General features: G+C 45.7%; 1 protein-coding gene across 2 annotated transcripts in view; it reads left to right on the top strand.

The window, feature by feature from the left end:
• CLUAP1 (clusterin associated protein 1) overlaps positions 1–18045 on the top strand; it is a 164837-nt gene that overhangs the window by 49981 nt on the left and 96811 nt on the right. For both annotated transcript variants that reach the window (XM_007054457.4, XM_037911344.2), the window contains exons 6-8: positions 8046–8129; positions 13348–13481; positions 14746–14887. In XM_007054457.4, the coding sequence (XP_007054519.2) occupies positions 8046–8129; positions 13348–13481; positions 14746–14887 (360 nt within the window). The remainder of the gene's footprint in view (positions 1–8045; positions 8130–13347; positions 13482–14745; positions 14888–18045) is intronic.

The raw sequence follows: 18045 nt of genomic DNA, 5'->3' as shown, positions 1-18045 counted from the left end.
GAGTAGACAGGAGATTTTGGATCTCCTGGGCCTGTGGGTAGAAGAGGCTGTGCAAGCACAGCTATGGATCAGCTGTAGATATGTGGACATCTATGAGCAGATTGCATGGGTGATAGAGGAGAAGAGGTACAACAGGAACCAGCAGCAGTGCTGCGTGAAAGCAAAGGAGCTACTGCAGCCGTATTGGAAGGCTATGGAGATCGACAGTGGATCCAGTGCCACGCTGCAGACCTGCCACCTTTACAAAGAGCTGTGTGTCATTCTTGGCGGAGACCCCACCACCACCCTGCACACCCACTGTGGATATCTCCGAGGAGCCTGAGTCACAGGCCCCTGGTATGACGGGGTCGATGAGAAAGTGAGGGAGGATTGGGGACTTGCTACCAGGGCGGGAGGGGATCCAGCTATGCCAGGAGCAAGGATCTTTTTGAGACTCCACCGCAGTCTAATCAGTCCCAGCAGTCAAGCATGGGTGAGTCCATGATTTTTAGTGTGTAGCAAAGTTATGAATTTAAGCTCCCAGGCTAGTCTTTTGAAGGTGTTGTGCAGGTTTCCTTTGAGGATGAGGACTGACAAATTACATATGGAGTGACTGCGTGATGAAAAGTGTTCACCCAAGGGTGACAGGGTGTTTTTGTCATTTATCATTTTTCTGTGCGAGTTCATTCGAGAGCATAGTGAATAGTTTCACCTACATAGCTGTCTTTGGGGCATTGGCATCCCCAGTATGCCATTCTTTTCATGGGCTGGCTCGAGGAAGAATTTCTGGACAAATACACCACCGAACCAATGATATAGCTGAGATATGTCAATGATATTTTCATCGTTTGGACAGTTGACCTAAACTCCCTCAAATATTTCCATCATCACTTCAACCACCACCACTCATCCATTGAACTCTGTCGGAATGCTTCTGTAGCAGCATCAATTTCCTGGGCACCATGATAAGCCTGAGCAATGGAACCCCACGGACAACTATATACAACAAACCCTGGATCACCTCAGTTAGCTTCACAGATCCAGTAATCGCCCGCAAACACACCAAGAAATCTACAGCCAGGTACTCAGATACCATAGTTCTGAGGAGAGAGTCTGGGATACACACCTTAACACACTTGAAACAGCCTTACTAAACAAGGACACACACCAGAGAAGTAGATCGCATCATGGAACGGGCCACCCAAATACCCCGAGTGAAGGGGAAAAAAGCATCTACCACCCCACACTGGAACGCATGCAGGATATCATTAAACAGTTACAACTCCTGTTTGATGAGGAGCGCATCCTGAAAGAAATCTTTCCTGAACACTCTCCTCTGGCATTCAGACAACCCCCTCAGCCTCACCAAGCTCCTCATCAGAAGCAAGCTCCCCACAGAACAGGGCACACCATGTCAAAAAGGCAACAGACTCTTCCAGAACAACAAATGCAAAACCTGCAGACATCTCTTCACTACTATACTCAATACGCTGTACAACACACCTTTCACACTCCATGGGTCCTACACATGCCTATCGCAAAGTGTGGTACCACATCCTGGGCACTGAATGCCCCAATAACAATTGATTCGGGGAGACATCCAGCCACACTGATTGGCTGGGACTCTACTTAAGAGAGAGGCAAAGGAAGTTGTCTGAGGGTATGTCTACACTATGAAATTAGGTCAATCTTATAGAAGTTGATTTTTAGAAATTGATTTTATACAGTCAATTGCGTATGTGCATGCTAACAGCATTAAGTTAGCAGAGTGCGTCCTCACTACCGTGGCTAGCATCGACTTACGGAGCAGTGCACTGTGGGTAGCTATTCCACAGTTCCCGCAGTCTCCGCTGCCCATTGGAATTCTGGGTTAAGCTCCCAATGTCAGATTGGGGGGAAAAACATCGTCGTGGGTGGTTTTGGGTACATGTCCTTTCCTCCGTGAAAGCAATGTCAGACAATCATTTCATGCCTTTTTTCCATGCAGACGCCATACCACGGCAAGCATGGAGCCCGCTCAGCTCGGCTCACCATCACTGCTGCTGTTGTGAGCATTGTAAACACCTCGTGCATTATCCTGGAGTATATGCAGAACTGGGCTAAGAGAGCATGAGGAGGATTTTGATGAGGACATGGACACAGATGTTCCTGAAAGCATGGGCTGTGGCAGTTGGGACATCATGGCTGCAATGGGGCTGGTTGATACAGTGGAACGCCGATTCTGGGCATGGCAAACAAGCACAGACTGGTGGGACCGCATTGTGTTGCACGTATGGGATGATTCCCAGTGGCTGCAAAACTTTCGCATGCGTAAGGCCACTTTCCTGGAACTCTGAGTTGCTTTCCCCCACCCTGAGGTGCAGAAATACCAAGATGAGAGCTGCCCTGACAGTTGAGAAGTGAGTGGCGATAGCCCGGTGGAAGCTTGCAACACCTGACTGCTACCGGTCAGTTGGGAATCAATTTGGAGTGGGCAAGTCTACTGTGAGGGCTGCTGTGATCCAAGTACCAATGCAATCATTGATGTTCTGTTATCAAGGGTAGTGACTCTGGGGAAATGTGCAGGTCATACTGGATGGTTTGCTGTAATGGGGTTCCCTAACTGTGGTGGTGCAATAGACGGAACCCATATCCCTACCTTGGCACCAGACCACTTTGCCAGCCAGTACATAAACCGCAAGGGGTACTTCTCAATGGTACTGCAAGCACTGGTGGATTACAAGGGACGTTTCACCGACATCAACGTGAGATGGCTGGGAAAGGTGCATGATGCTCGCATCTTTAGGAATTCCGGGTTGTTCGAGCAGCTGCAAGAAGGGACTGACTTCCCAGACCAGAAAATTACCGTTGGGGATGTTGAAATGCCAATAGCTATCCTTGGGGACCCAGCCTACCCCTTGCTTCCATGGCTCATGAAGCCGTACACAGGCAGCCTGGACAGTAGTAAGGAGCAGTTCAACTATAGGCTGAGCAAATACAGAATGGTGGTACAATATGCCTTTGGACATTTAAAAACTCGCTGGCGCTGTTTGCTGACTAGGTCAGACCTCAGCACAACCAACATTCCCATTGTTATTGCTGCTTGCTGTGTGCTCCATAATATCTGTGAGAGTAAGGGGGAGATGTTTATGGTGCGGTAGGAGGTTGAGGCAAATTGCCTGGTGGCCGATTTTGAGCAGCCAGACACCAGGGCGATTAGAAGAGCACAGCAAGGTGCGCTGTGCATCAGAGAGGCTTTGAAAATCAGTTTCATGACTGGCCAGGCTTCGGTGTGACAGTTGTGTGTGTTTCTCCTTGCTGCAAACCCGCCCCCTTTATTGATTTTAATTCCCTGTAAGCCAACTACCCTCCCCCCTTTTTAATAAAGTAACTGTTGTTTTGAAACCATGCATTCTTTCTTTATTAATTTTAAAAAAGAAATGAGATAGCGGACAAGGTAGCCCAGGTGGAGTGGGGGAGGAGGGAAGGACAAGACCACATTGTTTATTGTAGACACACTAAAAATCAAACTGTTTTTGTTTGAATGACAGCCTTCTGTTGCTTGGGCCATCCTCTGGAGTGGAGTGGCTGGGTGCCCGGAGCCTCCCCTCCCCCCCCCCCCCCCCCCGCCACGTTCTTGGGGCTCTGGGTGAGGAGGCTATGGAACATGGGGAGGAGGGTAGGCAGTTATACAGTGGATGCAGTGGGGATGAGTGCTAAATCACTTAATTCTTTCCTGGCCTCTGCCACTGAATGCCTCCATGCATTAAGCTGTGCCCTATCAGTGTGGGAGGACTGCATGAGCTTGGAAAGCATGTCATTGCGAGTGCGTGTTTTTTTTTTTTTTTGTTTTTGTTTTTGCTTTCTAGTCTGCGATAACCTCAGGGATGGAGATGATAGGGGGAATGTAGAAACAATTGCACCTAGGGGAAGATAAAAAAGGAGAGTAAAATTGAGTTGGCTTCTTACGCCTTCATAACATGTGGGAATGTTTTCAAACTGCAGCAGCTCCCTTTCCCAGAACAAGCAATGGGCTGGGTTTCACATTTAAAAGGAGGGGCTGCAGTATTCAGGTAGATGTGAAGCACACACCTACCCTCACCCCACCGCTTGGCTATTCTCTGGGATGATCCCTTCAGCCTTCCCCCACGCCGCGTGGCTATTCTCTGGGATGATCCCTTTTACCCAAGCGCAAACAGTCCAGCATGAATGGGGTCCTTTTACTGTTCCCTTACAAAAATTCCCCTATTTCAACCAGGTGACCATGAACACTATTGCTTTTAAACCCTGCGCTGTAGTTACAAATGTGCACTCACCAGAGGTGACTTCTCTGGCTTCAGGGTCGGGGATGCTGCTTTGGGAGGGTATTGGCTCCAGGGTGATGAAAAGATCCTGGCTGCCAGGGAGAATGGATTCACCACTTGCCTGCTGCGCATTCTCCTCCTCTTCATCCTCCTCTTCTTCCTCATCCACAAAATCCTTCTCCATGTGGTGTAAGACTCCCCCCTTGCAGGTGTCCACGGACAATGGTGGGATAGTGGTAGGGTTCCCCCCTAGAATGGCATGCAGTTGTTCATAGAAGCGGCATATATGGGGCTCTGACCCGGAGCGACTGTTGGCCTCTTTTGGTAGGCTTGCCTGAGCTCCTTAACTTTCATGCGGCACTGCTGTGTGTTCCTGGTGTAGCCTCTGTCCATGCCCTGTGAGATTTTGGCAAATATATTTGCATTTCATCTTTTTGATCGGAGTTCTGCCTGCACAGATTCTTCTCCCCATACAGCAATCAGATCCAGTGTCTCCCTTTCGGTCCATGCTGGAGCTCGTTTGCGATTCTGGGACTGTATGGTCACCTGTGCTGTGAGCTCGCCATGCTGACCAAACAGGAAATGAAATTCAAAATTTCCCGGGGCTTTTCCTGTGTACCTGGCTAGCGCATCGGAGTTGAAAGTGCTGTCCAGAGCGGTCACACTGGAGCACTCTGGGATAGCTCCCAGAGGCCAATACTGTCGATTTGCGTCCATGCTACCCCAAATTCAACCCAGCAAGGTCGATTTTAGTGCTACTCCCCTCGTCGGGGAGGAGTACAGAAGTCGATTTTAAGAGCCCTTTAGGTCAACGGAATGGGGTTGGTTGTGTGGAGGCAGTCATTTTAAAATCAACCTAACATGGCTAAATTCAACCTAATCCCATAGTGTAGACCAAGCCTGAGCAACTAGGTGAATTCCTGGCTGTTTGTTACTACAGACCCTCTTTACTTGCCTGACTCATGAGCCCTGCCTGTTTGTGATTCCTGTTCTCCTTATCCCACACCACTGTCTACTTCCAGTTCCTGCTTCCCTGCCTTGCTGCAGGTGCCTGCTCCTGTGCCCTACTCCTGATGCTGACTCTGACTTCGACTCCTGGCTTGGCACCCGACTCTGACTCCAGCTTTGACCTTCAGCTTGGCACCTGGTGCTGTCTCTGACTCTTGGCTTGACTCCTGAATCTGTCCTGCTCTGACCTTTGGGTTGGCATCAGATTCAGATCTTGGCTAACTCTAACTAATAGGCATGGTTGCCACCGCAGTATATACAGCTTGCTTGGATTACTACTAAATTCTCTGAGTGGGCCCAGATGAGGATGGACCCAACAGAGTTCTCTGTACCTGAAGGGGCATTGGCACTGCATGAGCAGGTGATCCGCCTCCCAGCAGACAGCTGAGCACTGCAGGCACAGAATGCATAGCTGACCACTGAAAATCAGTTGTTTGCGGGAGCAAGTCCATCAACTCCATGTAGAGAATGCTGTGCTTCGGGCCTATCTGGCTGCACTGTCATCTGAGCTGAGACCTGCTATTCCTCTGCCTGAATGATTCTATGGGAACTCCAAATTCCAAGGCTTCATGAATCAGTGCCACCTCTTGTTCTTGCTTTGACTGCAGATGTATGCTTCTGAGCATACCAAAGTAAGCCTGGTAGTCAGCCCTCTGACAAGGGAGGCACTGGACCGGGCCTCTCATCTGTTGGAAGCTGCTTCCTCCGTAGCTCACTTCCGCTGTCTCATATCGGAAATAGAATGAGGCAACTTAGTTATTTCAGTTTTGAGGTGGCTTGTGGGATGAGGTTAAGGATGAACTGGCTCCAGTTGAGACCCCAGCAAGTCTAGACACCTTCATAGATCTTGTTATCCATATTGTGAATTGTCTACCTGAGCAACAGGAAGAAAGGAGAGGGGCTTCCCAACTGCTATTGCTATTCCGCCACACCACTTGAGCCAATGCAGATAGACCTAACCCACTGGTAACTTGCCCCTGAAGAAACAGCATCTGCAGTGCCTTAACCTTTGTTACTACCGTGGCAAGCTAAGACACGCTATTTCCAGTTGCCTATGAGGAAAGATGATCAACAGGTCCCTCTTATCCTCTGTCAGTGGCCACAGAAACTGTTCTTCTCACGGACATCGAAAGACCCTACAGTTTTTAGTGCCATCTGGTCCCCTCATTTCCCTCTGTTTCTGGATATATTGTGACTGGCCCTCCACAACTCCCTTACCAGTTTTCATGAATAAACAGTCGAATTTTTCTCAGAATTCTGCCAGTAGCACTTCTTAACACCAGGAAATGGCATGCAGTGGTTCCCCAGTGATCATGTGCCCGGGGATCTAGCCCGGCAGAGCTGTCCACTGCTCTTGGTCCTTGACTTCCATCCAAATACAGAGATTACAAGGATGTCTTTGGGGGGGAAAAACCTGCAGACACCTTGCCCTTGTACAGAGACTACGATTGCCCAAGAGAGCTACTACCATGGGCAGACATTCCATTTGGGCATATATATGCCATGTCTGAGCCTGAACTAGCCACGCTGCACACATACCTTCAGGAGAACCTAGCCAAAGTCTTTATTTGTAAGTCCACTTGGCCTGTCAGTGTGTCAGTCCTCCTTTTGTTTAAAAGAAAAATGGAAGCTTCCAACTATGTGTGGACTATCTATCCCTGAATCAGGTCTTGTGATGATCAGATTACCTTTCCCAGACCTGAAGAAGAGCTTCCTGTAGCTTGAAAACTTACGTGTTTCACCAACAGAAGTGGATCCAATAAAAGGTAATACTTTACCCATCTTGTCTCTCAAATATCCTGGGACCAACACGGCTGCAACTAGATTTGCTTGTACAGATGAGTGCTAAATCCTCTTCCACCCACAAACTGACCAGGCTCATAAGGCTTTCAACAACCTCTGCTGTCCACCTATGAGCACCGTTTTTGGTGAGGGATGTTGAATCCAAGTCAGTCAGCACCTCCTCCCCCTCTGTCATGGGTCTTAGTTGAATTGGGAAGGGGGAACTGGACAGGACATAACATCTACTGATTGATTGCTTCTGCTACCTAGGTTAGTGGTAGTGGTTCTGATCATTCCTTAGGCTTGGTCTATGCTTAAAACTTAGATGTAGACACAGCTAGATCAACAGAAGAATCCTTCCATCAACGTAGCCACTCTCACGTGGGAATGTGGAGTTCCTGCAGCGGGGGAAACCGCCTTCTGTCACTGTAGTCCGTGTTTACACTATGGATTTATTGGTGTCATAGCTCCAGCACTCTAACTATGCTGCTCTAGCCCCTGTAGCATAGACAAGCCCTTAGTCTGGATAGCTGAGGCGTTTGGCTCGTAGGGCTGAAGTAGATCAGATGTATGATCATCATTTGTAACCTTTTTAATATCTTTATTGAAGATAATAAAATTAACCTTCTGGGGTACATATTGAGCAAGGTGCGTGGGGTATTAACCCGTGTAATTTACTTTAATGACAAGTAAGTGGCTGAAACTGTGCCCTTAAAGACAGGTTAAAGGTGTTCCCAGCTCAGAGCAATACGTCTTATCTCACTTTGAAATGATGTCTGCATTGCTAATTCTTAACACTGGCCTCCATTAACGCTGACCTTTTTCATAGCCTCCTGCTCTGTGATGCTCCCTGAGCAATGAGGCATAAATATGAAATTCCACTCCATTTATTATGCACACGCCTTTGTCGGAGTTGCTCGACCGCCCCCAGTTCTGTGACTGATAATTCCTTTGCATGATGCTTGAGCGTCTTGGTGTGTGTTTATTTTCTAGGAATTGAGAACGGAATCCATTGCGAGACCTCTGGAGATAAACGAGACTGAAAAGGTGATGAAAATTGCCATCAAAGATGTTCTGGTAAGCAGATAGCTGTTCATTTATTTGCTTCATTATTAATTTTTATTCTACAGAATATCTATTCCAGCTGTCATTTGTGTAGGAAGAACAAGGTTCTTTTTTGCCAGCGTCTAGGGATTGAAAAGCATGTGTGTATATATATGGCTTGTATCACCCTTCAAGAGCAGTATCAACAAATAGTCTAACTAGCTGCTTTAACAGTAATATTGAACTGCAGTCAGTAGCTCATATTATCCACCATGTCATTGCTACTGGCAAATGCATAAATATAAGTTCACCAAGGCAGAAGTTCATTTGTGTTTGCATCTCCCATCCAGGTGAATGAAACATGGCTGTTGATATTTTTTTCATTGGGAAATTTGTTGGTTTTGAGACAAACTCAACCCTTTAATCGAGCAGGTTACTTTGTGTTGTGTAGGCCCATGTAGATGCATGCTACAGACTCCTGGTTGGTTTTTAGAAGCCACAGTCTGTTTATAGTGGTGCACTGGGCCAGCAGCAGCCCCTGGTCATTGGCTAAAATTTACAGAAGTGCCTTAAACACAATGAGCAAAGCAGTGCCTCCATGATCTGGGGGATCTTTAGCACCCTTTAACAAAGCACAGCATACACTCAGTCTTCCCCTAAAATAGCATCTGTCTGCCATTGTGGAAGAGAGTGGGACTCCTTTGGAGTGCACACCCTTTGGACTAGACTTTCTTGGTGCTTGGATACTGGGTAAACAAGGATTGGGATTGTGTCTGGACCCTGCTCAACTTCACGGGGAGAAGAGAGTCCTACACATAGCCAGCCATGCATGTGTATGGAAAGCTATAATCTATACGCTGGGCCACTATGATACTGTAATGAAAAACAGACACATGTATTAAAATATAAATAACGGTCTTTTGTGGGAAATAGATCTGGCAGATCTCTTTTTTTTACCCCCTTCAGTTTTCCATCTTCCGTGGAAATTTCCCCCCATCAAGGTTGGCTGATATAGTGTCCACTGAAGCCTGGCAATGCTACTCCAATCCTCCACCAGAAGGGGGTCACAAGACCATGATGACCCAGAGCATTCCCTCCCCAACCAAAGGCTGAGTGTCCCGCTTCTGCCACTCCTTTGTTTCTCTGAATGTCCAGGAGATAGCTGAGCGGGGCAGGTCTCTTATGGTATGTTTGTACTGCAGTGTAAGCCTGTGCTTGAGCCCAGGCACAAGGCTAATCCCCCCTGCATCTATATACTGCAGTTGCGCTGACCCAGGGCTTGGACCCAGGATCCCAGGACCCTGCAGGACCAGAGTGTCTGAGATCAAGTCCAGCTGGGACCCAGGATCTGAGCCCTATTGCTTTGCAATGCAGCCACAGCCCTGCTTGACTCAACCCCCAGAGTCAGTAGGTAGTATCCCACAATTCAGTTGGACAACTTCCTTAGTCCTCTCTATCCCAACAATCTGAATCCACTCTGTTGAAAACAGACGCTCTCTTCCCCCTTGGCAAATGGCAGAAATTCAAATCAGCATTAAGCCAGCCTGTTTTGATCAGCATTCTGCAAGCACACTATCAGAGAAGGCCTCCTGGGTTTGCAATGGAGAGTGAACCAATCAAGCCTTTTGTAAAGCGAGTTGCTTCCTGGTAATGTGCAAGGCGGGCACTAAAGCTTTCCCACAGTTCCTAGGGCTAGAGTGGTGCTGGGCTTTTTGGGATATATGATTACTTTGACTTGGGTCTGTGCACTGCAGCGTGGATGCTAGAGCCCTTGGTTTGAGCAGTGATCAGAATAATCTTAACTTAGGGTTAAAATACAGTGTAGAAGCTCCAGCCCAAGGTTCCCTAACACGGGTCAGCTGACTCGAGTCCCACTACCCCGGCGTTTACATTGCAGTGTAGACATACCTGTATTTTAAATTCTTCCACACTAGTTCACTTCAAAGAGAAGCATTCAGCACAAAGATCTGTTTCCAAACTGGAGGTGGTGCTGAGCCTGTATTTTAACTGGGAGAACATTTATCTTTAGATAGGTAGAATTTCAAAGTGACTGAACCTGAAGATTTTAACAAGAATTGTTTTTTAAATGGCCCCATCCTGTGATCCTGAATGGCAAGTGTCAGCTCTGAATGTTAATTGGTGAGGGACAAGCCAATATCTGGTGGGGGTCTGTTAATTGGCCAACAAAACAAGGTGCTACACTCAACTCAGTGGCATTTCTCTGTTTGATTGAAACACGATCAGTGGCAAAAGAGTTGGTACTGGTTGAGAAGAGCATGTGGTCAGGACACTTAGGAACGCACTGCGTCAGGGCAGTCTATCAAGTAGTCTCCACCAGTGGGGTTCCATGAAGCCCTGGCCATGCTAAAGTGGTCATCTAGTAGGCAGACCCCTAAAAATAGGTATCAGTGCAAACACTGCCCATCCTGCTCTAGGATTGAAAACATCCCAGAAACATAGCTCCCCCTGCCAGCTTGAGTGTGGAGTAATCAAGCCCAAACAAATTAGATTATTGAATAGCCAACTGTATTCCCCCCCTACACTCTTCAGGTTTAAATAGCCATGCCAAATCAATAGATACACGAGGTGATCTCTCCATCTGCTTTTCCTGCTGTTCACAGTCTATATGCATCCTGAATGTTGTTAATATGTATTGATATCCTAGGCCGTAGCTCCAATAAGCCAGTCTCAGCATATTAGAGTTGATAATTTCATGGGAAATATCAATAACTCAAACCTACCTCAGCTGGTTAGTTCCGGACCAATTAATGAAATGATCTACTCTAGCTGAACAGCAAATAATCTTCACTGCTGGAATTTCAACAAACGCATAGCTCTTTTTAATTAAACAACTTTCTGAACGATCAAAAAGTTTCAAAGGTGCAAATGCTTTGAACATACCCAGCACATTTTAACATGCGTGAAAGGGTTTTTTTCCCATTCTCTTCTTCTTTGCAGTAGAGTACGTAGCACTATTCTGATTGCAATTTATTTTTGAAAAAATGGCCATGGCAGGGCTAAGAAAAAAACAGAGATCAAGACCGATTAGATTCTTTTAAAATGTGATATTTGTCAGGAAGTAGTACTAGTCCTGGAGACTTTAGCAGGGCTGCTGTTGGGCAACAAAGAACTCCTGCTGCAAGAGGAATCCCAAGAGGCAATCTGTTTAAGGGAGATCAACTGCCTCCCTGAGCTCTAAGGAGCACAGAGACAGCACCCCTCTCATTGCACTCCTCCATGGGATGCAGCTTCCCTACCCTCACTCCAGCTGGCTCTGCTGACTGTTGGGTATGTTGGGGGACGGGGAGACAGAGCCATCACTGTACCTTCTGTCCACCCCTCCCCACCTTCTTTCAGGCATCGTGTGCCCCTAGAGGAGCCATGGCTGCATTACCCTAAATGCATTCCTTTCTCATAAGAACATAAGAATATAAGAACAGCTAAACTGGGTCAGGCCAAAGGTCCATCTAGTCCAGTATTCTGTCTTCCAACAGTGGCCAATGCCATGTGCTTCAGAGGGAATGAACGGAACAGGTAATCATAAAGTGATCCATCCGCTGTTACCCATTCCCAGCTTCTTGCAAATAGAGGCTAGGGACACCATCTCTGCCCATCCTACCTAATAGCCATTGATGGACCCATCATCCATGAATTTACCTTTAGTCCCCATATATGGGCCATGCAAGGGAGAAAAGACTATCTACTCCCTCCCAGCCACCGCATGCACACACAGCCAGGAAGAATCTGCATGCCTGGTAGTGTTTACAGGATTAGCCCTCTAATTTTTGTGCCACAATATACTTCATATGAGCATTGTCAGCCTTGGAAAACTGTTGTGAAAATGTACCTAGCTAGGCACCAAATATACTGATGCATTTGCCAGAATGGTGATAATGGTGATAATGAAAAAACTATTTTTCTCGCCTGCCAAGAAATAGATTACTCTTCTTGGGCAAATGGGCTTATAGAATTTTGCAAGTCTGCCTAAACTGGCTGAATTGCAATTGCTTTGGGAAACATATCTTTGAAATTCCTCATTTTGAATTGTTAAAAATCTCAGCCATAGTGCTGCATCTGAGTAGAATTCTCCATTGAATTTCCTTTTTATTTAAGTAGAGGCAAACAGAAATGGAAAAGTCCTTGGATTGCATCTTCAAATAATTGCTTCTTTGGATGCATAATCACTGCAATAAACAGCCTTACTGGTAGACTACATCACAATTGCAACAGCACCAGGCTCAGTTTAAATCTACTGTGTATTTGAATGCAGATTCATTTTGGTTTGGGAAGAATGAACCTGAAAAAGGCTCACTGGATGCTGTATATAGGAACTTCTCCCAGTGGGTGAATTTATTGGAACCAGCTGAGTGACCCTGGTTTGGCACAGGCAAACCTAATAATGGTTTGCAGTTGCAGCTGTAACAGTGTCTTTAGTCCAGAGGGTTCTTAAAGTGCTTTATAGTCATTGCACCTAGAAATCACTTTACCCACCACTGAAATGCAGGCCACTCTGGAGTGGGATATGACAGCTGTTCAAAATCGCAATATTGTGTAACGGTTGAGGACAAGAACTGAAGAATACACTATCCAGTTGAAACTGCAGAATCCATGCACAGAGGCCATATTTAGTCCCAAAACAATGGTGTTGGTTTACTTTCATGCAGTGTCAGTGCTCAGCAGTGCAGAATAATATTGTGTAATCCATGTCTAATCCCAGCATCAGAAAGAGGAAAAGAAAAAGCCAGCTGTTATGAGAGAACAGGATTTTCTCTGTAGTGTCCACAATAAATAGGTTTGATTTGTAAACCAGGTAATGACCTTTCTAATGCTGTCAGTGAGACCCATGATGTATGAGAAGCTAAATGATGATTGTAATAAGAGTGATAGGTTTCAGAGTGGTAGCCGTGTTAGTCTGTATCAGCAAAAACAACAAGGAGTCCTTGTGGCACCTTAGAGACTAACACATTTATTTGGGCATAAGCTTTCATGGGCTAGAACCCACTTCATCAGATGCATGGAGTGGAAAATACAGGAGCAGGTATAAATACATGAAAAGATGTGAGTGTGACACATAGGAGTGCTGGTGGAAGACTGATCTTTGCCTGAGCCTGGTTGCATAACATGGCTCATGGTTACAAAATTCTGTGGTGACACAAGGTGCAAGATAATGCAGAATCAGGCCTGGAGTCTGAAAGACGATTGGAGTTACGCTTCTGCAGGACATGACTCAGCTACTCATTCTCTCTTTCAGGAACAAGTCCAGAAGACTAAGGACATGTTGAATAATGTGGCCTCTGATGAAGCTAACTTGGAAGCCAAGATTGAAAAGAGAAAACTGGAACTGGAAAGAAACCAGAAGCGACTACAGACCCTACAGAGTGTCCGGTAAAGACTATGTACCTTTTATCCACTGCAGAATTAGTATAACTGATGGTGAAGGGTATTCTTAATGCCCACTGTAGTGAAGATTGACTAGTCTTTAAAGAGTCCAAGAAATATGATGGCCTCTGGGGAGTGCAATAAATGTGGTGGTTTGCCATTGTAAAAATGCCTAGGTTGTAATAACTAATTTTCCAATCATCTGGTTTTGAAACTGACTAACATTTTGCTACTGTCAAGATGGCCAAAATGTTACTTTATTTTTAAATTGTCACTTGAACTTTTAAAAATGATCAGACTTTAAAAAAGTCATTAAACCCAGATGGTATCTGTGGGTGCAGATGCTCCTAGGAGAAATAATGGTGAAACATGCTGCTTGATTTCTAAGATGTTCCTAACTTTTCCAGCTGCTGGTAGGTAGTAGATGAAGAAACAGGTCATGAAGTATCCTTGGTTGGAGAAGAGTCATCTAGAGAGCATCCTAGAGAGCATCCTGGACTGCCATGCAATCAAGGCACACACAGGCCTTAGATTTGGCTTCTAGCTTCAGTCATATTGGGATCTTGTATTGAGTATGAACAATTGCTTCATCTGTGATCTCACTAATGAGAGAAAATAAGGAAATCCCAGGGTGTGGAAGTGCCTGCGTTATGTTTGTGTGTAAATGCTGTGATAAAAATCCTTTCTTTACCAGATGGAGGCACATGGGGTGGGCATGGACAGCAGAGCAAAACTGGTCTGTGTTGTACAAGAGCCTTCCTTCTGGCACAGGGTGGCATGGTGGTTTATTGCTGGTGGAGGATGGGAACACAGCCAGCCACATTATTAGGACATTTCTGTTACAGAGAAATAACATATCCTGGCAAGCACAGATAGCAAGTAGAAGAACATGTGCTAGCCTACTGTGGGGCTGGACCATGCCTGCTTTGAGGCATGGAGCTCTGATCAGCAAGAAAACTAAACTCTTGCTAGTGTTGTCCTTATTGCTAGGGGAAAATACTGCCTTTCTGCTTACATGGGTGGGTGTGGTGGAAGGCTGCCTACAACTCTCCTTTGCCCCAGCACACCTGTGCAACAGAGGGTAGGATTTTGCCCAGTGATTCTAGTGTCTTTAAAATAATGTGGCGAATTTAGAGTGAAGAGAGATGCTTTTTGGATTAGGCTAATAGTGTAGGAATACAGAGGGAACTGAAAAAACGAAAGAGCATGTTGCAGAGTTCTGCAGCTTCAAATAGTTTTGTTTTCTGTATTTTGTCTCTGGGCTGTCCAGACCAGCCTTTATGGATGAGTATGAGAAGATTGAGGAGGAGCTGCAGAAACAATATAGCAGTTATCTGGAAAAATTCCGTAATCTGGCCTATCTGGAACAGCAACTGGATGATCATCACAGGCTAGAGCAGGAGAGGTTTGAGGTAAGAGTTTTGTTTTTCCAGACGAAACATTAGCTTAGTTAAATGTACTTTTTTAACCTCTTTCCCCGTCATGCAGGCCACTGTTTATTATCAAGCAATAGCCAAAAAGACTTCCATTGCCTCCTGCCGCTTCCCACAGCAACATGCTATCAATTAATACATATCCTCAGAGCTGTCTCCACTGATGAGATCATCATTTTGTGTTGTCTCGTTTTGAACTGGAGTGATCTTGAGCAGACAAGATAACATACTTTTAGCTCATGAGTCAGTGGAGTTAAGCTATTAGATCAGCATCAGGCAACTGCTGTCTTTTCCAATCACTGCAACCTTTCCCCTATCGTCTTTTATTTCTCCTTTTATCTCTCACATACTTCCCAGGGTTCACAAAGAACCAATTTTCAGCAGTTCTTAACTCCCTTTTTCTAATTCTTTTAAAACCAATGGATGCATCTTGCAGTGCATGTATTTACAATTATCAGGTATTCTTTATTTCCTTTGGGCTTGTCTACATGGCAAGCAGAGGCGCCAACTCCCATGGGAGCTCCCAGGCTGGAGCACCCATGGGGAAAAATTAGTGGGTGCTCTGCACTCACTGGCAGCCAAGCTCCCCCCGCCCCCACTCCCTCCTTGCCTCCTCCCCTGAGTGCGTTGTGTCCCCGCTCCTCTGCCTACCTCCCAGCACTTCCTGCCAGGCTGCTGCCAAACAACTGTTTGGCGGTGCTTAGCACGCTCCAGGAGGAGCGGGAACATGGTGCACTCAGGGGAGGAGGTGAGCCCAGGGCGGGGATTTGGGGAAGGAGTTGGAATAGGAGTAGGGAGGGGGTGGAGTTGGGGCGGGGACTTTGGGAAAGGGGTTGAAATGGGGGCGGGGAATGGGTGGGAAGGGGCTGGGCCTCATGGAAGGGGTGGAGTGGGGGCGGGGCCGGGGGCAGAGGGAGGGTGTCGAGCACCCAGAGAAAAGAGGGGAAGTTGGTGCCTATGATGGCAAGCCAAGGTGTGAATCTACAGCTCACCAGCTTGCTTCACAGAAACATCTTGTGTGGACACTGCCACAGTGCAGTAGACGTGCCAGAGTGCAGCTTCACGTACTACACTTTGCAAGCTGACTTTCACCATGCTGTTGTAGCAGTGTCCACACAGCATGTTAGGTTGAAGCAAGCTAATGGAGTCACACACCCTGACTTGCAGTGCAGAAACTTGTCATGCAGACAAACTCTTACTGTTTTCTCAGTGCTTTGTCAATTAGTGTGTTTAATAGTCTCCTTGCACAAGGTTCTCCAACCTCCTCATTGTCATTCTCTTAATTGAAAACTGATCAAAAATAGCTATTAAAAGTTTAGCCATTTTGGAGTTCCCCCTTATGCGGCCTTCATTCTTGTTGTGTCGGAGTCTTGTGTGTTCCTGTGACTCCCTGAGTTGCATTAATTCAGTTTGCTTTCTCCCTTCCCTTTATATTTGGATTTCCTGATGGATTTCTTTCCTTCCTTCCTCCTTTTCCATTTCATATACAGGTTGCCGCAAATCTTTCACCAGTCATCCTTTCAGCCACTTGTTCCTTGTAGTTTGTGTTACTGCTACTGTCAGTCTTTGGGCTTACTTCTTATCGTTACTAGCCCAGGCTTTTTTTTTATCCTTTATTTCACCCATAAATGTTTACTATTTCCACCCTTCACATCTGCCTATACTTCAGTATTTTGTGTATGTATTGTGAAGTGTTTTTGATACACAGAGCTTCCTTTTCTCAGACCTTAGTGTCTTGCATATGTAGATCATATCCTTCTTTGCCAGTACAGGTTGCCCCTACTCCTGGCAGAAATATTCTGCATTGAGGGGCTGTGCATGAGGTTATTGGTACTCAAAATATGTATGCATGTTAATTTTGCTTTTGCAGCATGAATTTGCATCCATTTGGGATCTGAAAATTAATAGTTACAGAATTTAGCCCCATATTTTTGTGTACCTTCCCCCATTGGCACCATCTTATCTTTGCTTGAGTCATGATGAAATTCCTTCTAATCTCTTTATGCTGTCCTCTTGCCCAGAAATCTGCCCTGAAAGTGTGTTTTGCATACTGCAGGTTTTTATGTGGAAATAAGAATTGTAAGCAGCAGAGCACAGTTGATGAGGGAGGTTCGTAGGAAATGTAGGCTGCTTTATAACCATGGGGAAAACAGGGTCATTTAATAAAATCTGTGATTTCTGTCACAGTACAAAGTATTTCTGCATACTGATTGGACAGCACTAGTAGAGCTGTCTTGCTGCATTGTTCATCTGAAGTATAAAAGAAGCTGTCTAAAAGATAACAAGGGTCTTGAAAAATTGGTGTACGATTCACAAGTCAATCAAGGAGTTTGACGGGTTAGTAATCCATGTTTCCCATTAGCTTCCCTTTTTATCAGCATTATCGCTTTGGTCATTAGTCCATGTGTTTCTAATCCACAACCAACCTGGTATTTTCACCCCTTTGGTTTATAATGCTGTAGTCCATATGCGTATCCTTGGCAGAAAAGAAAGTACATATGTCCCTGACTGAAAGAAAACTTGTAATGAAGCCTAAAATCTGATTTCTCCTTTCTGTTCAAATACTGTCAAATCTTTATACTGAGACTGGAAGTATTTTGGACTGCTGGTTGAGACCATTTATAAATTTCCACGTGGCAATTAGTAATGAATTTGCATCCAGCTGTTCCGAGGACTTTAAATATATATAATATCCCCTCATATACCCCGCACACTCACACACACAATATCTACACATATACATAGGACCACAGATATTTATTAAGGTGATATGTAAGCACCATACAACTTTAAGGCGTATAAAAGCTTATAACCAAAAGATGTGTGTTTCTCCAATCCATGAGGTGGGTACTGTGTCTTCGTGTGTGCAAAATGTGTTTTTAAGGCATCTGTCCTGGGCAAAAGTTCTGAAGAAAAAGGTGTGGTTTATACCTAGATCTGAATGCCATCAGGCTTGAGTTCGCTCTGTTCTTCCGCACTTAGGGTCCTGCCACTGAGAGTGCGTTGTGTCCCATATCTAAGAGTCCATGCCCAGGTCTTCCATGCATGGTCCCTGTAAAGTATGATTGTTTGTGGGAACCCCTGTTTGTGTAAATATTTGTGTACTGAAATCAAGAGGCATCCTGCTGGAAATCTCT

This window comes from Chelonia mydas, chromosome 10 (assembly GCF_015237465.2).
Source record: "Chelonia mydas isolate rCheMyd1 chromosome 10, rCheMyd1.pri.v2, whole genome shotgun sequence".
NCBI classification, from domain to species: domain Eukaryota; kingdom Metazoa; phylum Chordata; order Testudines; family Cheloniidae; genus Chelonia; species Chelonia mydas.
This window is presented reverse-complemented; position numbering and strand designations above follow the sequence as displayed.